General features: G+C 39.5%; 2 protein-coding genes across 11 annotated transcripts in view; one reads left to right on the top strand and one right to left on the bottom strand.

The window, feature by feature from the left end:
- The window catches only part of LOC111155505 (calcium voltage-gated channel auxiliary subunit beta 2), a 384,925-nt gene extending 368,871 nt beyond the window's left edge, over nt 1-16,054 (top strand). For all 6 annotated transcript variants that reach the window (XM_022515679.1, XM_022515681.1, XM_022515676.1 and 3 more), the window contains 4 exons: nt 11,498-11,649; nt 13,449-13,544; nt 14,498-14,683; nt 15,536-16,054. In XM_022515679.1, coding sequence (XP_022371387.1) covers nt 11,498-11,649; nt 13,449-13,544; nt 14,498-14,683; nt 15,536-16,030 — 929 coding nt within the window. In that variant the 3' untranslated portion in view covers nt 16,031-16,054. The remainder of the gene's footprint in view (nt 1-11,497; nt 11,650-13,448; nt 13,545-14,497; nt 14,684-15,535) is intronic.
- A 5,302-nt stretch (nt 16,055-21,356) lies between these two features.
- LOC111155559 (NOP2/Sun RNA methyltransferase family member 6) overlaps nt 21,357-25,000 on the bottom strand; it is a 58,006-nt gene continuing 54,362 nt past the window's right edge. For all 5 annotated transcript variants that reach the window (XM_022515780.1, XM_022515781.1, XM_022515782.1 and 2 more), the window contains 2 exons: nt 23,623-23,748; nt 21,357-21,927 (listed from right to left, as the gene is read on the bottom strand). In XM_022515780.1, the coding sequence (XP_022371488.1) occupies nt 21,715-21,927; nt 23,623-23,748 (339 nt within the window). In that variant the 3' untranslated portion in view covers nt 21,357-21,714. The remainder of the gene's footprint in view (nt 21,928-23,622; nt 23,749-25,000) is intronic.

The following is a 25,000-nucleotide window of genomic DNA, read 5'->3' as shown; positions in this document are numbered from 1 at the left end:
CTTTGCAGCTGTTTCTTCTCTGTGGCACGTGCTTGGAGTCTGAGGTTAATCGCAGTTACACAGTAACTTACTGGATCGTTAGGTTTCTGTTATTATAATTTTTTTGAGAATTGTTCGAGATCTTTGATCTTAGTTCATTTTTTTCCCATTTATATGTTAAATATGTAAGTCCATTGGGAGACTGGTCTTTAACATCAACGTTTTTAGCTTACTCTGGAGCATATTATATAAATCATAGAGAAACTAGTACAGTTAAACTTTATCTGTTAGTAATGTCTAGAATCCCTCATAAAACTCAGTTTTGTTCCTCACCTAACAAACCCTCCCTGACTATACTTCATTTTGCTTATAGTAACTTCTTTTCTTATTCTTATATTCTGTGACCCGCATTTTCGATGTTCACGGAAATTGTTAGAAAACACTCCCTTCAGTGACTCACCTCCTTAACAATGTCAGTTGTTTACACTCGTATGGTACATCAGTGGCATAGATTTGTTTGAATTTCAAGGCCTTTTATAACTACCAGCTATATATTATTTTTAAAGGACTGTTCCACTTCATGTATTTTATTGAGCATATACTAGACACCGACTGTCTGGGAGTACAAAGATGAATTAGGTGAAGGCACTGCCCCCAAGGAGCTGGGTGTAGCCGTAAGGCAGAGAAGTTAAGGACCCATTGGAGTAGAAGGTGGTGAGCACAGTGGGCGTGCATGGAACTGGTTGCCAGAGAGGGTGCAGGCCCCTGAGGAAGGTTTTTGCAAGGAGCTAAGCCTGAGCTGTCTTGAAGCCCCACAGGGTTTAGGCAAGACAAAAAGGAAAGAGGTAGAGAGGGCGAAAGGCACTTAAAACTGAGTAACAAGAAGCTTCTAGAAAACATAGGTTCTTTACCTGAGCTGTGAGTGTATGGTTTAAACCAGAGGGTGAAGGCAGATGACGCCAGAGGCAGAGGAGAGATATTAAGGGATTCAGAGCTTATCCTTAAGGCTATTATAGAGCCACATATAGATTTTAGGCATGTATTTGTCCATTTAACAAATACTTGAGTACCAGCCATATACTAGGCATTATTGTAAGTGTTGGGGACAGAGAAGTAAAGGACACCACGTCCTCACTCTCATAGTTTTTGTTTCATAGGGAGCACATGGACAAAAGCTAATATATGTAGATGTAGAGTCAGTGGTTAAGGAATCTGGGAAGAAAAAGCAGGCTAAGGGGTAGAGAGTAAACTGAGAAGAGTGTGATTTTACATGGGGAAGATGGGAGCCTCTTTGAGGAAAAGACGTTGTAGCAGAATGATTTTTTGTGAATTCTTTAGCCTTACAGCTACTTGTGAAAAGACTGTTTCGGGCAGAGGGAACTGAAGGTGCAAAGGCCCTGTGGCAGGAATATGTGTGATACATTTTAGGGCTAGTAAGGAAGCCAGTGTTAACAGATGTGGAATGACAAGGGGGAACCAGGAGGTCAGAGAGATTGTGCCTGATCATCTAGAACTTTATAGGGCTTTTATAGTGGATGTGGTAGAGAGGTGTAGGAAAGCAGACCCTATGACACAATAGGATTTGTGTTTTAGAACGATCGCTGACAGCACTGTGAAGAAATGCATGGAAAGGAGAGAGAGCCAAGTCAGGGAAAAAGTCGGACTCTGTTAAAGCAGATTCGGGCAAAAACAATGTACTCTGGGCAGAAACTAATAAAACCAGTGCCTTGAGGAGAATCTCTGTCGCAGTGGGCTGGAGATGGGACAAGAATTGGACAGGGAGGTCAATTCGTAGGCTGATTTCATCCCTCAAGGTAGAGGTTCAGAGAGGACTGAAATAAGACAGTGGCACAGGGAATGAGTAGAATGAAAGGAATCCAGAGATAAGAGAGTCCAGTATTGGCAATCTGGAACATGAAGAAACCAACTCCAACATGATCTCTAAGGTTTTCCTTTCAGGAGTCAGGTCATTGATGGTGTTATTCTGGGGAGAAGGGACTGAAGATGAGGAGCTAGAAGGAGTAGACCGGGCAGGGGGATAAGGAAGATACTGGCTACATTTGTGCACAAGTTGAATTCGCAGCATTTTGGCTCACCCAGATACCCAGCAGGCCATACCCAGTATGTACAGACCTGGGACTTGGCACCGAGGACAGGACTTAAGATGCAGTCAGTTCTCAATATTCACAGTAGTTACGTTCTCTAAAGTCTCCGTGAATACTGAACTAGCAAATATGGAGTCTGCTACTAGGGAAACACAGTGGGGAGGTTCCTCTGTAAGTATGAGAACTTGTTTTTAAGATTTCATTTATGTATTTGACAGAGAGGTCACAAGTCGGCAGAGAGGCAGGCAGAGGGAGAGAAAGCAGGCTCCCTGCTGAGCAGAGAGCCCCATGCAGGGCTGGATCCCAGGATCCTGGGATCATGACCTGAGCCGAAGGCAGAGGCTTAACACAATGAGCCACTCAGGCGCCGCAAGGACTTGTATTTTTTATAGCAGCCCCAGGAAACAGGTCATGATAACAGACAGGAGAATGGTCAGGTGATACCCCTTCTGTGTCAGTAACACGCTGAATAGTAAGTTACGCATGTTTTGTGGACTCCACTACATAGGAAACATGTTTATGATCTAACAGTACAAGACTGATACTTGAACTCTCCAGGAATGTATGTATATGTGGGTATGTTATACCTTAAGATTCTTCTACATTTAGTAGAGGTTAAATATGAGAAGATCTACCTCAAATCTAACAAAGGAGATCAGTTTTAGCATTTACATCTTTTACAAAAGGATGAAAGGTCCAGTACAGTGAAGATGAATTTGATAGGTAAAAATTTGCTTTAGAAAACTTCTGTTACATAAACAAAAGTAGAGTATGTTGCCTTTGGAGTTCATTTTGCTGATGTACCACTGTATGATAGAAAGGAAAAGAAAACCCTGAAAAATTTGAAGCTTTAAGTACATCTTCTGTACTGTTTTGGCTTGGTATGGGACTTTTCTGCATGGACACGTGGCTTTATTTGTACTCATAAGACTCATTCAAGTTCTAACCTTTTGTCTCCTTTGTAATATTGGTCAAGCATCACAATTTAAGATATCTACATTAGCTATTCCAATGGTAAGGAATGCAAATAAAGAACATTACAGTCTTAGAAATAAAAATATTACTTGAATGTTAATAGTTATGGGGGTGGGTACCCAGTTAATTGCCAATTCCAAGTTCAAACTTTTAAAAACAATATATAATGATAGTACTGCTTTCTAAGAGGAGTCACCTTGGAGTTTCTCAAACTGCACAGCTTCTTCAGAAGTATGGTTTGGTTTTACCCCAACCACCTTCCCAGAGACAACTCAATTTAGGCAAATATGGTACATCCTTGCACATGTTTGTACTCACAGAGATGTGAGTATAGGGCCTGTGTGTACCACATGAGAGCAAAAACCGTGTGCTGAAGGTGGGAAAATATTGAGCAAATATACAAGAGTTAAGGAAGCAAAGGTGGGTTTAGTTGTGCACATGTCAGCAGTTGCAGCTGATGGCATGCAGGGAGTAAGGAAAGGCATTCACCTTGTGTGTTAGCAACCCGGGTGGAGAGATCACAGTGTTGCCAACCTGGTAAATATTCTTAACCCAAGTGAAGAGCTAGCTTCGGTCATTTGTTTTGTCACGTATTCTGTGATGGAACTGTTCTCTCTGAACTGTTGTGCTGGATGCATGAAGCAACACATATGATAAAATCCCGTACAGCTCAACAGACATACCTACGGGGAGTACAGGAGAACTGGAGAAATCTGAAGAGGATTGGTGGGTCATAGTAATATTTTGGTTGTGATATTGCATGATAGTTTTGCAAGAGGTTTCCATTGGGGAAAACTGGGTAAATGGTACAAGGGCTCTCTGTGTTTTTCTTACAATGCATGTGAATGTATAATTATCTCAATGAAAGTTTCAACTAAGCAGAGTTCATCACTTGGGTTATAGCACCAGGGACTTCAGAACCGGGATGGCAAAGTTGAGAGCGTTCGGTTCCGTGGTTCTTGAAGTGTGTTCTCCAGATGAATAGCGTCAGCATCATGGGCCATTAGTTAGGGATGACTGTTCTCAGACCTTAGCCCGACCTACTGCATCAGAAACTCTAGAGGTGGGGCCCTATAGCCTGTTTGAACAAGCCCGCCACGTGATTCCACTAGCTGTGGCAAAATGTGAGGACAACCAGCCTTGTTCCGGCCCGTCGCTGTATAGCAAAGAATCTAAGAGCCAGGGGCGCGTGGGTGGCTCAGTTGGTTAAGCAGCTACTTTGGCTCAGGTCAGGATCCCAGGGTCCTAGGATGGAGTCTCACGGCAGGCTCCATGTTCAGCGGGTATCTACTGCTCCCGCTCCCTCTACCCCTACCCCTATTTGCGTATGTGTTCTCTCTTTCTTAAATCTTAAAAAAAAAAAAAAAAAAATTCCAAGAACCACAGGAAATGAATAGCTCTGTGTAGTTACACTTTATACTAAGGTGTAAAACGAAGGCTAGACACTGGGGGTCTTGACTAGCAGTCCAGATTTTTTTCCCAGGAGGCAGTGCCATCTGGCAGTGATACCGATTGCATGTACTTGACCATCTGCCTTCTCTTGGGAAGAACGGAGAGTAAAGGGCTGATGATAGAAAGCTACGAAATTAGCCTTGCAGATGAACGTGAAATTTATGTGACTAGTTGATCTTTTGAATCTAATTTCTTTCCTCCTTTTGACCTATTGCCAGTGTAGCTGTCTTGAGACATTAGCACACTCTTTATTCCACAACACATTGATGCCCCAGCTCCAGCACTGTCTCTACCCAAAGGAGTAGCTTACGTTGTCTACATACATTTTGGTAGTCAAATTCGTTATTTAGTTGGCTCATTCTTTCAACAGAATCTGAGTGCCAACCATGTACCAGGCACTGTACTGTGAGGGAAGGAAGAGAACTCATTATGTATTGCTCTGTCGTTCCACTGCCTGCTGGGAACATTTTCAATCCTGTCATTGAAATTCAGTGGGATAATTGTTAATAGAAGTAGGTACAAAGCAATACAGTTGACCCCTGAATGATGGGGGTTCGAGGCACCAAGCCCCACACTGAAAATCTAGGTAGAACTTCTGACTCCCCAAAAACTGAACTACGAATAGCCTACCGCTGTCCCTAAGCCTTACTGATAACATGAACAGTTGATAAGCACATATTTTGTATGTTAGATACACTTTATAGTGCCTTCTCAGAATAAAGTAAGCTACAGAAGAAAATACCACCAAAATCCTAAGAGAAAATATATTGACAGTGCTTGAAAAGCACTTACTGAAAAAGATCTTATTGATCTTTTTTTGAAAAGATCTGCTTATTGAAAAGATCTGCATCTAAGGGACCCGCAGAGTTCAAAGCCACATTTGTTGCTCAAGAGTCAACTGTACTTGACTCTTGACATTCATTACTTACTAGGGGTCAGACACTGTAATTAGGAACATAGGCAGAACTTACTGAGCTTGGGGAAAGGAAAAGGTGCTTAGAGGCGGCTTTAGAGATTTTCTTTTTGGGGACAAATAAGGCACTTGTCAGAAGTAGTTTTCTGCTTAGTGATTATGAAAATGGTACTGCAGTTATCATTCAGTAACTAGATACTAGAACAATATCACAGTTTCGTTACTAACCAACCACTTAGATATTCCTATAGCACAATGAAAGTAACAATCTCCTCATTTTGTTTTTATTTCCAAGTTTTGTTCAGTTGCAGAAACTTCTACACAAGGTAACTTTCTCTTCTTTCTTGTCTTGGAGAAAACATTATGATTGTTCCTGAGTGTTGTTTTTAGATGTCAGATATAAATTTTCATTTTACCGGCGCCCGTTTTAACTCCATGGGTATGAGAGACAGAGGATATGGACAGATGAGTTAGGCCTGCCCATTTCAAGATGCAGAGTGTGTGCATCCTTTCACTGGGTAGGATGACTTTGATGGACCAAAATGACTTCAAGACCATTTTTCAATTTCAGGAAAGCATGCCAAGGAAGTCTTTGGCATTTTTTTTTTTTTTTTTTGAAATAAATTCTAAGTGTGATGGACTCTGTCAAAGGAAAATCTCTAGTACCAGATATATTGCCTCTCTCCCTTTTTTTTTTTATTGAAGTGTAATTAACATGCAGTGTTATATTGGTTTCAGATGTACAATATGACGACTCAACCAATATATACATTTCTCAGTGCTCATCAGGATATGCATACTCTTAATCCCCCTTATGTTTCACACTTTCCTCCACCTCACTCCCCTCTGGCAACCACCAGTTTGTTCTGTGTATTTATAAGTCTTTTTTTGTGGGGGGGGAGGGGGAGTCTCTTTCTTTGCTCCTTTTGCTTAAATTCCATGTAAGTGAAATCCTATGCTATTTGTCTTCCTCTCATTCCACCTAGTGTTAAATCCATGTTGTTGCAAATGGCGAGATCTCATTTTTCATGGCTAATAGTCCATTCCTTAGAGATGTGCCACAATTTTGTTACCCATTAATCTATCACTGGACACTTGGGTTGCTTTCATATTATGGCTATTATAAATAATGCTGCAATAATCACAAAGATGCATGTTATCTTTTCAACTTAGTGGTTTTGTTTTCTTTGGGTAAATACCCAGTATGGAATTACTGGATCACAGGTTAATTTTATTTTTAATTTTTTGAGGAAAAATCCATACTGTTTTCTACAAAGGCACCAATGTGGATTCCTAACAACAGTGCCCAATGATTCCCTTTGTTCCGTATCCTCACCAACACTTGTTATTTCTTGCTTTTTTGATACTAGCTTTTCTAACAAGTATGAAGTGATATGTCATTGTGGCTTTGATCTGCATTTCCCTGATGATTATTGATCTCTTCATGTATCTGCTGGCTACCTGTATGTTTTCTTTGGAAAAATGTTTATTCAGTCCTTCCGCCCATTTTTTAAATCAGACAGTTTTCTTGCTATTCAGTTTTCTGAGTTTTATTTTTTGAATATCAGACATGTGATTTGCAAATATTTTCTCCTATTTGATAGGCTGCCTTTATATTTTGTTGATAATTCCTTTTGCTGTGCAGAAGGTTTTTAGTTTAAGGTAGTCTCATTTGTTGATTTTGGCTTTAGTTGTGTTTTGCTTTTGGTGTCAGATCCAAAAAGTCATCAACAAAACTGATGTCAAGTTGCTTACCACCTATGTTTTCTTCTAGGAGTTCTATGGTTTCAGGTCTTAGATTTAAGTCTTTAATCCATTTTGAATTGATTTTTGTATATGGGGAAAGGTAGTGGTCCCACTTCATTCATTTGCAAATGGCTATCCAGTTTTCCCAACACCACTTATTAAAGAGACTATACTTTCCCCACTGTATATTCTCCTGCTCCCTGCTCATAAAATAACTGTCTATGCATGGGTTTATTTCTGGGCTCTCTATTCTGTTCTATTGATTTATGTGTCTTTTTTTTATGCCAATACCACAGTTTTACTATAGTATCATAATATAGTTTGAAATCAGGAAGCATGATGCTTCCAGCTTTATTGTTCTTTCTCAAGATTAAGTTGGCTTGTCAGGGTCTTTTGTGGTTCCACACAATTTTAGGATTGTTCTGTTTCCATGATAAAGCCATTTGAATTTTGACAGGGATTGCATTGAATCTATAGATTGTTTTGGGAAGTAGGGAAATATTAATAGTGTTCAAGTCCGTAAGCATGAAATACTCTCTTATCTATTTGTGTTTTCTTCAGTTTCTGTCAGCACTGTCTTGTAGTTTTGAATGTGCAGGTCTTTTACCCCCTTGGTTACATCTTAGGTATGTTCTTTTTGATGCAGTTGTAAATGCGATTATTTTCTTACTCATTCTGATAGTTTATTTTAGTATGTAGAAACACAGTGTATGTTTATATACCAATTTTGTGTCTTGCAACTTTACTGGATTTATTTATTCTAACAGTTTTTGGTGGAGTCTTTAGGGTTTATAATAATGTCATCTGCAAACAGTAAGAGTTTTACCTTCCTTTCCAATTTGGAGGCCTTTTGTTTTTTGCTTAATTGCTCCAGCTAGGACTTCCAGTAATATGTTGAATAAAAGAGTGGGTAAGAGTAGGTATCCTTGTCTTGTTTCTGATCTCTGAGAAAAAGCTTTCAGCCTCACTATTGAGTAGGATATTAGGTGTGGGCTGATCAAATTTCATAACGCTTACGGTAATATTTAGACTGGAACTTGATTGTTGGGGGTCAGTGGCCATGAAGACATTGGTAGGGGATGAAGCCATACAAGGTGATAACTGAAATAAAAATTTAAAGATCAAAAGAATATCTAAATAACATTAGTAAGGTTTTAGAACACTTATGAAAAATCAGAATATATAATTTTTATTTTTAAAAGTGTTTTTGAAGTAAATTCAGATATATAGGGAAGTAAAAAGTATAATCTCAGATATCCATCACCCACTTTCAATATTCATGGCCAGTCTTTTTTCATTTTAGCCCTCCCCATGCCCTCTGGATTATTTTGAAGCAAATTCTAAGCATCATATGATTTTACCTGTAAACATTTCAGTATGTATTCTTAAAGATGAGGGACTATTTAAACTACGATGCCATTATCCTGTATTAACAATACATCCCTAGTATCAGTAGATGTTCAGCCATGTATCATTTCCCAATTGTGATAGATATTTTTATATATACATCATTTTATTCATGTATGTATTATAAATATAAATTAATAATTGCTTGAATCAGGATGCTAAGTCCATAGTGATTCATTTGTTCATAGGTCCATGAGTCTTTCCTGTAATTTTTTCTTTCATTTTAGTGAGCTGTAAGTCGTGTTCCACCAAGTTCACCCTTTTTAGTTGTATATGCAGTGTTGTGCAAACCATCACCAATATCTAATTCTGGAATAAACCCCATCCATTAGCAGTCCCTCCCCAGTCTCCTGTCCCAGGAAGCCAGGATATTCACTGCTTGGCTTCATGTCTCCACAGATTTATCCATTCTGGATATTTCAACTAAATAGGGTCATACATCATATGGCCTTTGAGTCTGGCTTCTTTCACTTAGCATAATGTGTTCAGGATACATCCATGTTGTAGCAAGTAACATGACTCCATTCTTTTTTGGCTATTATTCTACTATATGTACATACTACCACATGTACTATATTCATGACATGGTTGGGATTTGGGTTGTTTGCACTCTTCAACTGTTGTGATTATTGCTAGGAACATCCGTATACAAATTTTTTCTAAGAGCTTATGTCCTCACTTGTCGTCGATATATACCTAGGAGCGGGATAACTGGGTCACACAGCAATTCTGTTTAACTTTTTGAGGAGCCGCCAAACTGTTTTCCGCAGCAGATGTTCCATTTTGCATTCCTACCAGCAATGTATGAGGATTTCAATTTTTGCACATCCTCCCCAACAATTCTTTTCATTTTTGAAATTCTATCCATACTAGTGGGTGGGAAGTTGTAATTCATTGTGCTTTCAATTTTTGTTTCCCTAACAACTAATATTTTTTTAACATCTTTTCATTTTTTTTTGGATGTTTTATTGGATATTTGTTGTATCTTTTTAATAGAAATGTCTATTCAAATGCTTAGCCCATTTTTAATTGGGTTGTCTTTTTTTTTAATGTTGTTAGCCACCGTATAGTACATAATGAGTCCTTGACGCAGTGTTCAGTGATTCTTTAGTTAAGTATAACACCCAGTGCTCATCATAGCATGTGCCCTCCTCAATACCCATGGCCCTGTTAACCCTCCCCCAACTCTCCTCCCCTCTGAAACCCCCAGATTGTTTCTCAGGGTCCATAGTCTCTAGTGGTTCATCTCCCTCTCTGATTTCTCCCCCTTTGGATTTCCCTCCCTTCCCCTATGGTCCTCGTGCTATTGCTTGTGTTCCACCTATGAATGAAACCATATAATTGTCTTTCTCTGTTTAACTTACTTCACTTAACATAATCCCCCTCCAGTTCCATCCATGTCGATGCAGATAGTGGGTATTCATCCTTTGTAATGGCTGAGTAATATTCCATGGTGTATATGGACCACATCTTTATCCATTCATCTGCTGAAGGGCATCTCGGCTCGTTCCACAGTTTGGCTATTGTGGTCTGTGAATTTCTTAATCTGTAGTTTTCCATATGTCTTTTTTTCCCCCCTTATAATTTCTTGCTTGAAGAGATTGGGTCACTTATCCGTCTGAAGTTTTCTAACTGCATTATATGGGTGTAGTTTATGTAATTGTCTATTCTTTGTGTTTCTTGTCAACTGGTAGATCCAGAAGCTTAATCAGATTGCTTTTGGTCTTCCTTTCTGCAAGACTGTCATGAATGGCTTATAACCAAATATTATTTTAAAGCTAGTACTGTAAATGGCTTCAGCCCAGATTGTAAATACATACAGGTAACTAAAAGGATTCTAGTCATAACATACTGTGAGGAAGAGGAGTAGTGACTTGTCTTTTCGGCAGTAATATACGAGTTGAAATTATCTCCAGCACTCTTCTGCATGGATCTAAATGGCTAAGAAGAATTGGAAGGTATTCTGTAGGTCCAGGAGTCTCATAGAGTCTGCCTTTCACTACAAGCTATGTGTTAGGCCTTTATAGATCTGAGCTGCCTCGTATAGTAGCCTCTGGCTATTTAGCTTTTATTTAAGTTTAAAAATTGAGCTTCTCATTCGCTCTAACTACAGTTCAAGTGCTCAGCAGCCACCTGTGCCGAGCAGCTATCATACTGGATGGCACTGACACAGACTATTTCCACCATCACAGAACATTCTGTTGGACAGTCCTGTTTTGTATTCTGGAGGGATCGTGGAGTGGGTGGACTGAACTTTTCTTGGTGCTCAAGCATTTTTTTAGTTAATAAGTTTTTCTATGAATCTTAGAGTTTGGATTTCTGTAGTGCTGCCTCTAATGGAGAACTCCCCTTTTAAAATACGAATACTGCAGGATCACTCATCTGTTGGCAGAAACTGAGGAGAAGTGTGCTTTTGGACAAGTTTGTTACAGATATGATTAACGTCTCTCCTATTTTATGTTGGATTTCAGCTTGTTAATAACCACATCTAGAATATCATATAGAGAAAGTAGACCAATAGGTGACAGTATAAACACAGATCAAGCTGATGCAGTGAAAAGAAATGTGGTGAGAGTTGCTATGGTAACGTGGTCAGAAACAGACAAGTTAAAGATATTCTTAAGTTTCTATTTTACATCTTTATGAAATGATTTCACAGAGTGAAGTTTTATAGCACAAAGAATGTTATACTGGAAGCAAATTTTATAGGTGGTTGAGATAAGAATTCCCTCAATACTAAAGGTTCTGTGGAGAGACCGCTCTTTCCAAAGGATACCCTTTATCACCTCGATTGCCTATAAACATTAACCTGTTGGCTGCCCTCCTTCCCTTCCTGTTGAAGAAACAGTGTACCATTTTTATTTCAATTTGGTTTAAAAATACTTTCAGTAATTGAACTCTGCTTATTAACCTTCTACAGCGGAAGTTCAGAGTGAAATCGAAAGGATTTTTGAACTTGCAAGAACACTGCAACTGGTAGTCCTTGATGCAGATACCATTAATCATCCAGCTCAACTCAGTAAAACTTCTTTGGCCCCTATTATAGTCTACGTAAAGATTTCTTCTCCTAAGGTAAGCAGGCTTGTTCTTATTTGCTCTCTAATCAAACTTCATTACAGTTGTTTATGTTCTGCTTTACAACTGTGGTAAGTTATATCTCTACCCATCATAAAGAGTTTGAAGAGACAGGGTAGTCAAGAGTTTTTAAGATTCATGTAAGCAAAGCATGGTTATTAGTTTCATGGCTTAGAACACCGATTCCCAAAATGTGGTCCACGGTGTCCTGGAGGAAGGTTCTGAGAAACTTCTAGAGAGTCCATGAGGTCGAAATTATTTCCATAATACTAAGACACTGTTCTCCTTTTTCACTGTTTTGACATTTGCACTGAGGGTGCAAAAGCAATGGTGGGTAAAACTGCTAGTGTCCGTGAATGGGGACTGGTAACAGACGGTGCTCACGGTCCAAAAAAACCTACCACCACCCAGTTTCAGTTAAGTATGTCTTCACAAAGTAGTAACATTTATTAATGTTACTAACTTTTGACTCTTAAATACACGGCTTTTCAATATTCTGTGTAATGAAACTTGACTAGCTGAAACACTTTATCAGTCATCTTGAGGATACATAGTGACTATTCAAGTTATAAACTCAAGCAGGCTCTTTTTTCACAGAACACCATTTTTATTTGAATGAACAACTGACATACTATGTTTATAAGACTTGGTTTTTTGGCAGATATTTTCCCATTTGTCACCAGTGATAAAACTGGAGCTTCCAAACAAAAATTGAAATTTCAGAAAATTTGTATCTGAGCTTAGCAGCTTTTCAAAAGATAGCGTTTTCTGATGTGATCAGTGGTAACAGCAAATATGTTTTGATATTGTTTAAGAAGTGTGTCAGCATTTGGAAGATCTGAAGAATCTGAACCATTATTTTCCAAATGATCAATGAAATGATGTTACAAATCATGCACAGTAAAAGATCCATTCACATTTATGGAATGTAATTTAACAGTAAGAAAAGTTCACTGACACAGTTTAAGCTTTCACATGCAACTAGTCTTAAGAAACTACCATTTGTTGGGGCGCCTGGGTGGCTCAGTGGGTTAAGCCGCTGCCTTCGGCTCAGGTCATGATCTCAGGGTCCTGGGATCGAGTCCCGCATCGGGCTCTCTGCTCAGCAGGGAGCCTGCTTCCCTTCCTCTCTCTCTGCCTGCCTCTCTGCCTACTTGTGATCTGTCTGTCAAATAAATAAATAAAATCTTTAAAAAAAAAAAAGAAACTACCATTTGTTGAGTTTAGTGTAACATCAAAGAACACTGTCACAATTCCTGAAAAGGCTACTAAAATACTCTTCCTTTTCTGAATTACCTATCAGTAGAGGGATGGATTTCTTCACATTATTTCAACCAAAACAAGACTCTGTAGCACGTTAAGAAGCAATTAGAGAAATTGATAAAAAATGTAGTTTTTTTTTTTTAAATAAGTAATTTGTTAAAATGTAACCAGCTTATCATTCATTTTTAAATGAATATTTAACAGTGTGTTCAGTTGTAGTTTCTACTGTGGTAAACATTATACTTCACGTAAAAACTCTTGGGGTTCTCAATTTTTTTTTTAAACATAAAGGAGTCATAAGACAAGACTGGTAACCGCAAGCTTTGAAAAAGAGAGTAAGCTCCATGCTAGTTATCGTTTTAAAGTCTGCAACTGAGATTTCTGTTAACATGTTAATTTTGCAGCTAACTTACATGTTTTATGGCTCAATCTATTATAAACCATTTGTGCTATACATAAAAAGGCCCTAGAGTAACAAACCTTGTTCTTTACCTGAATGCAGATATTCTTCTGTTAAATCTTATCTTTCACAGGTTTTACAAAGGTTAATAAAATCTCGAGGGAAATCTCAAGCTAAACACCTCAATGTCCAGATGGTCGCAGCTGATAAACTGGCTCAGTGTCCTCCAGTAAGTCCTCTCCATACACGGTAAAATCCACCTGAAGACATTAGCCCTGGTTTTATATTTAGAAAGCAACCGGCCAATAACCGGACAGGAAAACAGGTGTCGGGGGACAGAATTCTCCCCACTTAGCCATGGTCTTCATTCCCAAGAAGTGAACTGTCCTACCGCCTCCCATGAGCACTTGTCTAGATTATGGCTTAGAAAAAACTCCAGTGCATTTGGTGGTGACCTTGCTTTGTTAATACCTAATTTGTATCTTAAATGAGATTATGGTTTCAAAATTTGGTTTATAAAGTGGATCTGTTTGGGCTTTGTTATTCGTTCTAATAACTCTTAATAGCTTTCTTAATAATTGAGAATTTGATTTGAGACCATGTTAAAAAAATTTTTTTTTTCTAAACAGTTACGTAGCTTCTGATACCTGAACAAATTCCCCTCCTGATCCCTGCTTTTTACATATCATGGTTTGAGACTAACGAACACCTCTAGGTTTTCATTTTGATATGCAGTATAGCAGAAGCTATAAGAATTATATTGTTTATCGCTGGGCATATTTTGAAGTTTGGGCCCTGTCAAATCATCAGTGATTTCAGCTTTTGTCTGCCAAATTTCCTGTCCTAATCTTGCCTCAGCAATTTCCACGATTAAGTTTTTCATAGTCTCTGTGTCAAAACCAGGCCTCTTCCTGTACTGTCCAGATTATATTTTTATTTCTCTACCTCTTTTCTATCCTGTCTAAACAACTGTCATTACACTGAGAATTGCTACAGGTTAAACATCTAGAGTTGTGAGCACTGATCTGAGGCAGACAGACACAGTCTGACTCAACAGGACATTTAGACAATTTGAGAAGGAGCGAGCAGGAGCACACGTGCACATACAAAGGGGTGTGGCCCCTTCATTTGGGGAGTGCCGGGCTGGGGCGAGTGTGTCATCGGCAACGTCTGCCTCTGCAGGAGCTGTTTGATGTGATCCTGGACGAGAACCAGCTCGAGGATGCTTGTGAGCACCTGGCCGACTACCTGGAGGCCTACTGGAAGGCCACCCACCCTCCCAGCAGCCATCTCCCCAACCCTCTCCTTAGTCGTACTTTAGCCACTTCAGCTCTGCCCAGTAGCCCCACTCAAGCCTCTAATTCACAGGTAAGAGCGGCTCTTTCTTAAGCCCTAGAAACTAGGCTGCCTTGGGTCATCTGGCTGGGATCCGAGCCCAGTTACCTAGCACAGCGCCTGTTCCAGCAGGAGCAGCTCTGTCCGAACGAGACACCTGTTGAATCATCTACTGTCTTCAGAGCGAGTTGTGTACCTGTAAGAAAAACTCTGTCAACACTATACCACACACATACAGAAACAACTCAGCCCCATGTCCTGTAAGACAAGGATAGCATTCTTCTACACTGTCAGCAGCACAGCCACGGAATCAGACTGCCTGGGCTCGAATTCCTGCTCCAACTCTTACTGGGTGTGTAAGGTTGGAGAAGTTGCTTACCTGCCCCTTGCCGCAGGAAGACTAATGGTAACTGGTCTCACAGGGCTGCTGCCACATTACTGAATTAATACCAAAGGCTGTCTTAGGATAGTACTTGCCTCATACTAAATGGTATGTGAGTATCTGACATTTTATTTCTTCCCCAACATCTTAAGCATTTTTAATCTTCCCACAGGTCTTCAAGTAGAGGTAGTGAAATGTACACTTGGTGTGTAAAGAAATTTTAGGTACCTGTATCTGATTTGAATGTCAGAAGAACATATAAAAGGATGCTGTCCCCCCTTCACTTATTCATTAAGGAAAAGAAAGTCTGATCTAACGTAGTACAAGCCTTGTAAATGCCACCGGATGTTATCAAAAGAATTAAGTAACTGAGCAAGGTTAGATTTCATTTTAGAAAGTCCCCAGGGAATAAACCCTTGAAAGGGCAGCCTTGCTCTCGTGACATGTTAGTTCTTTACACGGTGACCTTGGCTGACGCCCGTGTTGGCTCCCTTCCCCACCAGGGTTCTCAAGGGGATCAGAGGACTGAGCGCTCCGCTCCCGCCCGCTCTGCCTCCCAAGCTGAAGAAGAACCCTGCCTGGAACCCGTCAAGAAACCCCAGCACCGTTCCTCCTCCTCCGCCCAGCATCACAGCCATCGCAGTGGGACGAGCCGAGGCCTCTCCAGGCAGGAGACATTTGACTCAGAAACCCAGGAGAGTAGAGACTCTGCCTATGTGGAGCCGAAGGAAGATTACTCCCACGAACACGTGGACCACTATGCCCCCCACCGTGACCATAACCACCGCGATGAGCCCCACGGGAGCAGTGAGCACAGACACAGGGAGTCTCGGCACCGTTCCAGGGACCTGGATCGAGAGCAGGAGCACAACGAGTGCAACAAACAACGGAGCCGGCATAAATCCAAGGATCGCTATTGTGACAAGGACGGAGAGGGCCTCTCCAAAAAACGGAACGAGGCTGGGGAGTGGAACAGGGATGTTTACATCCGCCAGTGACTTTGGCCCTTTTACGTTTCTTTTTTTTTTAAGTCTTGTATACCCCCACCCTCAGACTCAATCTTTGGGGTCTACCTTGCAGTCATATGTGATCTGTCCTGTATACTTTGTATTGCTGTTGCTCGAATAGCAATAGCATGATAGAGAGTATTAATATACCTTTTTTTTTCTTTTGTAAGTGCTATATAAATTTGCCTGGTATGGCTGCAGTCCTCCGGTTGCATACTGGACTTCTCAAAAACTGTTTGGGATCGCTGCCACTTGAACAAAATCTGTTGCCATCCAGGTGGCATTAGTATTTTAAGAAAAATAGTTGATGTTTTCAAAAATGTAGTTAATGTATCCAGCAAGCCAGAATTGGCCCAGGTGAAAAGTGGAATTTCTTGATTCTCCAGATTTTTAATATGTAGGCACCTGATTTGCATATTCATTTAACCATGGACCACTGTTTTTTGCTTGTACCTCTGGCTGACTAAATTTGGGGACAGATTCAGTCTTGCCTTACACAAAGGGGATCATAAAGTTAGAATCTATTTTCTATGTACTAGTACTGTGTACTGTATAGTTTGTAAATGTTATTTCTGCAACACCTTCTTATGATAATTATATATATAATATATATATATATAATATATATATATATCTCAGTTTGATCACACTATTTTAGAGTCTTAATGCCAAGTCAGCAGATTTGCTTTATGAATTACAGGGACTAGAAATGCCCACCTTCAGGAAATTTGTAATATCATCTAGACACCTATCCCCATTCAAATAGAAAGTCTGTACATACTGTAAATACGTGTGATTGCCTGACTTGAAGAGGTTTGATTTCTGAATGTTTTACCATCCTTGTAAGTTTATAATTTTGACCATAAATTATGGTAAATATAACCAAACTCCAAAGGTTGTTCTAATCCATGCAGTTCACACTGATTGTGACAAACACATTCTTAGTAGCTAGTGTCTTATGTCACTGCACTGGAGTATACGAGCCGGACCTCCATATGCAAGCGTGTCTGTGTGTACGAGTGTGTAAAAGCGTGCACGAGTGACTGAGATGGAACTGAGTGCTCAAGACTCGAGACCGAAACCTAGAATTCTACTCACCTGGCTTTGTATTTAATTGTGCTACTTGTTGCTTTGAGAATCCGCTGAGCAGTCAGGGAATGTGAGGAAGCTTGCTGCCAAAGGCGACTAGGAAGGCATTCGTCTGCTGGCTCCTTGTTTTTGCTCCTAGAGAGTAAAAATACAGGCAACTTTTAACTGTGAGTGTTTCACTGGAAATGTACAATCTTTGTGTGTTTGAGTATTTGTTTTAGTAAGAAATGTTTACACAGCTTGTAGAATTATTTCGTGGGAAAATAAATTTTTCTAACTTCTCCCACCTCCTTTCTAACCTTGCCTATGGTTCCTGTTGTTTATGTCCCTTCAGTTTCCCCCTTCATTCCATTCCCTGCCACCAACTCCCAACAGTTTCACTGTCCGTCAAAACCTAGAAGTGCTTCTTATAACCAAAGTTTCTGCTCTTCAGAAGTAATCAGGGCAAGATGAGGTGACTTGAAGTGAACAAAATGTTAAGACTATCTTCCTCCATTAGACATCCGCTCTGAAAGGGAACCCAAAAGATACTATTCTCCATGCCTCAGTGATAGCACTGTAAACAGCTCACGGGGTGGTTGTCACGCTAAGGCTAAAATAACCTTCTCTGTGTCGCTTATGTGTACTTTTTGTCCAGTTACGACTGGACAGGTAAGACAGTATTAGGGGTGCAAGTACCCCTGAAGTTTGTCCCTGGAAAATGCCGAGCTATAATATAATGGCCTAACTTCAGATATGTACATTATGAAATTGTTATTTTGTTAAAGAAGTTAATCTATTTTTTTTTGCATGGATTATTCCAGGTTCTTGCCAAATATTCTGGGACCTAAGTAAAACTGTTTCACATTTAACTCCTCATTTCCCTTCCTCCGCAAGAAAACTCGGTTTTAAAAATGAGTTACATTTGAAGGGTTTTATCAGCTAATATAAGGAACATTTTCCTCAGAATTCATCTTTTTGTTAATTAGCTCTGTACTGTTGTCAAATTTATTTATTGAATATAAAAACAGTAGTCATAATATATGCATTTTTTGATGTAAAATATTCTTATCATTGGGGAACCATATTCCAGTTAAAGTTACTTGTATAAAATATTTCTGAAACTTTCATCCCAATTAATGACTTTGGGATATCTAAAACTCTTGAAGTATAACTGGTATTTATCTTTCTTGCTGCTACCACGAATCCCTTTCAAAGAGTCATGCTAACAGATTCTAGTTCTTTTCACTTTTGGATTCTTTTCACTTGACTGTGAAACATACTAGTCCAAATCAGAGTATTCCTCAAAAAATGATATTGCAGGATTTGACAGTGGGCATCTATACGTGAAAACTGTATAGCAGGCATATGTGTGAACAGTGTGTACTGAATCTGTAAATGAAGAAATAATCCCAAGGGCAACGGGAGATTTTACTGACTTGTGGAATGTAAACTTAGTCTTTTCACTCAGCAAAGGCTTAACCTTAACCTACTCAGTTGTAGAATCATGATCTTTGTAGTCAACCTAGAAAATGCTGGAAATGGAAATGTTCTTAATAGTTCTATGTTTTATTGTCAAACCCATTTCAGTTTTTCCTATGCTCTTTCTCTACTGCTCATTTAAGTTACTGTTACAAAAAGGTGCTGCTAAATGTAGGATGTCTTAGTCGTATTGTACTTTGGGACAATGCCACATTTTTAACATGGTCTGCTACGCATTCCTGTTAAACATTCACTGTCAGCTACAATGAACTGTTCAACAAATCTGGTTTAAAGTCATTCATATAAAACAAATAAAGAGCTGGCTTTCTGCACTGTTTATTAGTAGTAGTATTAATTGCCATTTTAGGAATGATTCTTATAGTTGAGAATATGTCAGATTTTCAACAACACTTCCCACAGTGGGAGCATCTTTTCTTAAGGGCAGTGCTGATCCCTGAATTTCCTTTAGCGATGTTCCCTTTATGTCACATAAAATGTTAGTTTATGGCAGGTAATAAAGTTCTTTTAAAATAGGAGCAGAGTAGTCTTTCTCCCACCTTAATTCTCCATGTGTGGCAATTCAGTTTTTTTTATTCTTCCTTCATTTTTAAAATGAAAATCGATCTTGATGACAAATTTAAATGCTCACCCCTACCCCCCCCACTTTGCTCAATGATACCAGGCTGCTAGTCTTGAAAACTCTCATCTTAGTAGTGGTATGTCAAGAGTCACACAGTCAAGGAAAACAGGTAACTAGATGATTCTAGACCAGTTATTTAATTCTGGCTATATTATATTTGCACTTCACCTTACTATTTAAAGTAAAATGTGGCACAGGGTTTTGAAGTAAAACGTACTCACTGTTAAGTTGCTTTTTTTTGTTTCACAGAAATATCTATGTTAATCTTAAATACGTTAATAGAGAATATATTCTTTTCCTCCACATTTGCCAGATTTTTTCCCTTTTTATTCTACTTAGTCTTAACTTTGTGTCCCTTAAGATTGAATGTGTTTTATTTTCCAATTTTCCCTTTTTGAAGGAACGAAACCACTGAAAAGGTCTTTGTCAAAGCCAACATTTTTAACAATATTCCTTGTCTTCCTGTTTTAATATGCAAATATTGTTCTTTTGTTTTGCGTGCATTGCTTGTATTTTGCTATTTGTCAGTATTAACCAACAGTTTACATGTCTACTGCTGGTCTCCCTGTCTACAATTTTCATCCCAGCTGAGCACATAAGGCTTGGCAGAGAGCATGAGAAGACATGGATTTTTTTTTTAAAACATAAAGTTTGGAGAAATGTGTGGAGCCCTAGAAATGGGATTATACAGGTAAATGGTGCTTCTCTTTAGTCCAATGACATCTACTGGATAAAAGGCAGAATAAGGGATATAAAGAAGTCAGGCACATAACTGAATCTTATGGAACCTGAAATAGCTTGTCACTCATTCAATAAGCATGTATTGATCTATTCTAAAGCAGGAACAGAAAAGACACGGTTCCTGCCTTCAAGACTTTCCCCCGAACCTGGTGGGGGGGTGGGTAAGGAGGATGCCTATTAAAAGAAGAGTGAGTGTGTTAATGATAAGGACAGTTGAAAAGATAGAAATGCCTAGGGGTGTGTGAGAAGATAGAAATGCCTAAGCCAACCTAAGTGGAGGATGTTCAAGAAAAGCTTCAGAGAAGAGGCTTGCTAAAGGTCTTACCTGATCAAAGAGACTTTGCCACCTTGATGGACACAAGAGTCAGGAGAAATTCCTAACAGAAACCTAGGAGGGGGGAAAAAAAAAGGAACTATTAGGCAATTGTTCCCAACTGTCCACCTTATATACTCGAGGCTGAGAAACTCTGGGGTGATCCGAATGGAAGTTAAAACATTTAGATGTATTTAATACTGTAAGAGACAGCCTTTAAACTGGGCTGGGTATTGGGTATTTTAATGTATCTTATCTGAAAAGCAGTAGGATGAAGCAAGCCTAAGGTTATAATTACATTTTAATAAAAGCAGTCACATACAGGCTGCTCACAGTGGGATGTTTGGTTACTTTTGCAGTTGAGGGGATGTTCATGTTTTTGTTGGATTCTAGATTTGCTTATAAAGTGGTCTTTTTTGTCTTGATCTACTATATTCATACTTGGCTTTGTCGGATGTTGATGTTTGGTGAATGAGTGTTCAAGACCACCAAGGTATAGCTGAAAGTGCCAAGCCAGTTTCCAGCTACCAGAAGCTGCTCTTTTCTGTCTCCCCAATCATATCACATTAACTTGTATAACAGGTGTTCCAATGGATGATGAAAGTACCCAAATTGTGGAATATTCTCATAATTTTAATATACAGAGTGAAGAAAATATTTGTTGTAGGTTTCAGTTTAAAAGCATTAAAAAAAAAAAGAAACATGGTAAAGGCACACTACCATTTAGGAGGTCTAGACTCCATTTGAAAGAGTTGATTTAGGAGTACCCGGGTGGCTTAGTTGGTTAAGCATCCAACTCTTGGTTTCGGTCAGGCTTTGTGCTCAGCACGGAGTCTTCTTGAGATTCCCTCTCCCTCTGCCCCTCCTGCTCACGGCTGCTCTCTCTTTCTCAAATATGTAAATCTTTTAAAAAAAAGTTGATTTATCACGTAGTAAACAGAAAAATTCCGATAAAATGCTCAGTTCAGTTATGGGCATATGGAAAACATAGTTCCCATACCCTGAATTTTTAGGAACTACTTTAGGAACTCAAGAACAAAGAAAAATTTCTACCAAATGAAATACTGCTCATTTTATTCCTTTTGTTAGAATCACAAACTTTAACATTAAAAATTATGTGCATTCTTTACACATTAAAACACAAAGCCCCAAATGAAAATACGCTCTATGCTCCAAATATCTGTAGGCATCTTTTTTTATACTGTGCTAATCCTTAAGAAAAAAATTATTTACAAAATACAAAATATAATCATATACCACCCCCAACTACTTCTTCCATGAAGTAGAGTCTCCTGATCAAATCTCTTGGTCCCTGGTGCAACAGCTGGCAGCCTTTTCTGTTTCCTTGGCAACTCTGCCTGACAACAGTTGGGGGAAAAAAAAAGAAAACCATATAGTGAACGTTTAGAATTTTCACTTCTAAGAGTTCTTCTATGTGCTTTTGCATTTTATGAATTTTGCAATAAAAAAACCTATGCAATCCTTATTTGCCAGCCAAATCATGTCTTCTATCCTGGCATCTCTGAGAGCATCAATGTCAGTGTCCCGTAATGGCACAACAGATGGATCAAATCGCTGCAGCTGTTTCAATTGTTCCAATGATAGGCCAGCTCCCAGCATTCCTTCCCCTCCAATCTGTGGTTCCTGTTCAGAGAAAATGAGAGAACGTGACCATCCTATCATGGGTAAGTGTGCCCGCATACATTTAAGTTAAAAGACAACACTGGGGCGCCTGGGTGGCTTAGTAGGTCGAGTGTCGGCCTTCGGCTCAGGTTGTGATCCCAGGGTTCTGGGATTGGGTCCCACACTTCGTGGGGAGTCTGCTTCTCCCTCTGCTGTGTATTCCCTTTCTCTTCCTCCCAAATAAATGAATACAATCTTTAAAACAATATAGATAAATAAATAAATAAAAGACAAAACTAAGGTGTAAGTACCACCAATTCTAAAAAGAGACAAATGTTGTCTTTGTGGAATGGACATGCGGTTTTTCTGGATAGTAACACATGGTCTCCTGATGACTGAGTTTCTATTATGACCCCAGATACTCATCAAGAACCATGGCTTTGCCACATTTTCGCTGTGTGATCTTAAGCAAGTAACTTCGCCTAACTCTTGTTTCCTCATCTGTATAACAGATAAAATACTCAGTTCTCAGATTTTATTTAGTAAGGTGGTAGTCCACCTGGCATGTAGTGGTGACTCTGTAAGTGGATTATTATCAAGAACAGCAATAAAAGAAAACTCAGCTTTATTATCACACTCCCCAAAGCTGACAGGAGTTTCATATGCACCTAAAGGTGACTTTCTCTGACCCATACTAACTGGATGATTAAAGATTTCTATTGTTTTTGAATGTACTAGAATATTAGGAGATAAATTAAGGCTGTGTCAATTAGTTTAGAATACAGAATCATGAGGATCTGAGTGAGATGTGGGAACCTCGACTGCACAAGATCCGTAATCCTAAATCAAGTCAACAATGCGTAAATGTTTATGTTTAATACTTAAGTATTATTTAAAAACCTACTGTTTATTAATCCATGGGGTAAATTTTCCATCTCTTTTAGGTATATATCGAGTGTATATGCATATGTACACACACACATAAAATTCAAGTGAATTCTGAAGTCTTCCTTTCCTCTACAATGCAATTACCTTCCTTTCCGAGTGTAGAAACCATCTCTGGATTAGTTTTTATTCATATGTTCCAATTACCTAGCTAGAGTTCCGTACAGAAAGGTACTGAAGTTAGATGTTCAGTGTATCCAACCGAATGTGAGCATTATTACAGATTTAAACTTCCTCTCAGACATCATGGGTTAAAAATATAGTCATACTATACTTTTGACAAAAACCAAGACCAGTAAAATAAAGTATAAGAAGGCTTTTTAAATGTTACATATTTTATGTCAGAAACCATAAAGAAGCAATATTCTTTGTTGCCGATGTGACTTGAGCAAAAATGTTGAACAGACTCCATACCAGCAAATCCAGGAGTGGGAGGGGAAAAGAAGAAACAACTTTTTAGAAAAAAAGGTTCTGAGTAACGTAAGCAAGAGCCATAGGTGAAAGAAGCACGTAACACGAGTACCCCTGAGCTCTGTGGCATTTCAACACAACGGCAAGGAACGAGAACAGGGAAAAACTTGGTTAGGAGGTGGAAATTCTCTGTGGGCAGTCTACGATGGATCTCATTAGAGAAGCACTCTTGTTTACTGCAGTACTTGTTTCAGAAGTTTTGCTTGACATAGTTCTTCCTGTAACAACCTTGTGTTTATCCCCATGCTCAAGTTTCCGTAATTGGTCAGATTATACCGAGAACACTGACATCATTCTTACCTGGGGCTGAAGCTGAAGGTAAGGAAACGTTCGGAGGGCCCAGGCGACCTGTTCTTCGTTTTCAGCCAGCGAGATGGTGCATGTGCTATAGACCAGCACGCCCCCCGGCTTCAGCAGCTCAACGGCCTAAAGAAACACGATCAGACTCTGGACTACAAGGCACGATCGACACTTTCCGGGATTTTAGATCGCTAGGATACCTTTCAAGGGTTTGGGATAAATGTTCCGTATGACCAAGATTGGTTCTCTGTTCCAGACTCGATGCATTTCACTCTCTCAGAGCAGTTATAATCCGTTTAAACCAAGACTTTCCTGAATATAATCATTCCATTTCACTGCTTTAGACACCACTTTTGGTGCCCAAAACTCACACATGTACCTTTTTAAACCATAGTCCTTTCTGAACTCTGTACTCGTGTACTCACTTCCTTCTTCATACATCTGCTATCAAATTCGACAGTGAACACCTATCTTCCCTCTGAGACCTATTAGAGATGTGCTACTTTCAGGCCCCAAACCTGGTATTATCTTTTATGCCTCTCTTTCCCTCACACTCCCCATCCATTAGCAAATTCTACAGGCTCTTCCTTTAAGATCTATCCAGAATTTGGCTATTTCCCCTACTATCATCCTAGTCTGAGCCCCACTGTCTTTGGCCTGGATTACCCAGCCTCCTTCTTAGTCCACCTGCTTCCCTGTCTGCCCTCCTATAACCTCTTCTCCATAGAGCTGCCTGAGCACTGTTTTTAAAACTTCTCCACTCAAAACCCTACAAATGCCCTGACCTATGACTCGGAGTCAATGCCCAAGTCCTTACAGTGGCTTTTCAAGCCCTACACAGAGCAGGCCTCTGGCTGCCCTTCTGACCTCCCCTCACACCTCTCGCTCACTTTGCTTTAGCAACACTGGCCTCTGCTGTTCCGAAACACACATGGCCACTCCCACCCCAGGAGCAGTGCACAAGCTGGGAAACTTCTGCAATTGTCTGCAGTGCTTCTTCACAGTCTTATCTTTGTGTCTCTGCCACCTTTCCAGCACTGACCCTCCCAGGTAACACTGCCACCATTCAAATCCAGCACTCCTATCCTCCCTTCTTTAGTCTGCTCCGCGGGATTACTGCTCTGTAACTGTACTTCCTAACTTACTCATCTATTTGCTTCCTTTCCTCCCAATTAGAAGAGACACTCCATGAATAAGGTAGGGATTGTTATTTTTTTCACTACTATATTGACAGCACCCAGAATAGCATAGATTACATTATCCTTAGGTGCTCAATGAAAAATGGTCCAGTAAATAAGTGAATCAGGAAATAGGTATTATAAGAAAATGAATTTTTCCCAAATAATAGTTTATCTTTTCAGACTCCCAGATACTTAAA

The sequence above is a fragment of the Enhydra lutris genome, unplaced genomic scaffold (assembly GCF_002288905.1).
Source record: "Enhydra lutris kenyoni isolate GAN:26980312 unplaced genomic scaffold, ASM228890v2 scaffoldscaffold42, whole genome shotgun sequence".
NCBI classification, from domain to species: domain Eukaryota; kingdom Metazoa; phylum Chordata; class Mammalia; order Carnivora; family Mustelidae; genus Enhydra; species Enhydra lutris.
Note: the sequence above shows the minus strand (reverse complement) of the source record. Positions and strands in the feature narration are given on the sequence as shown.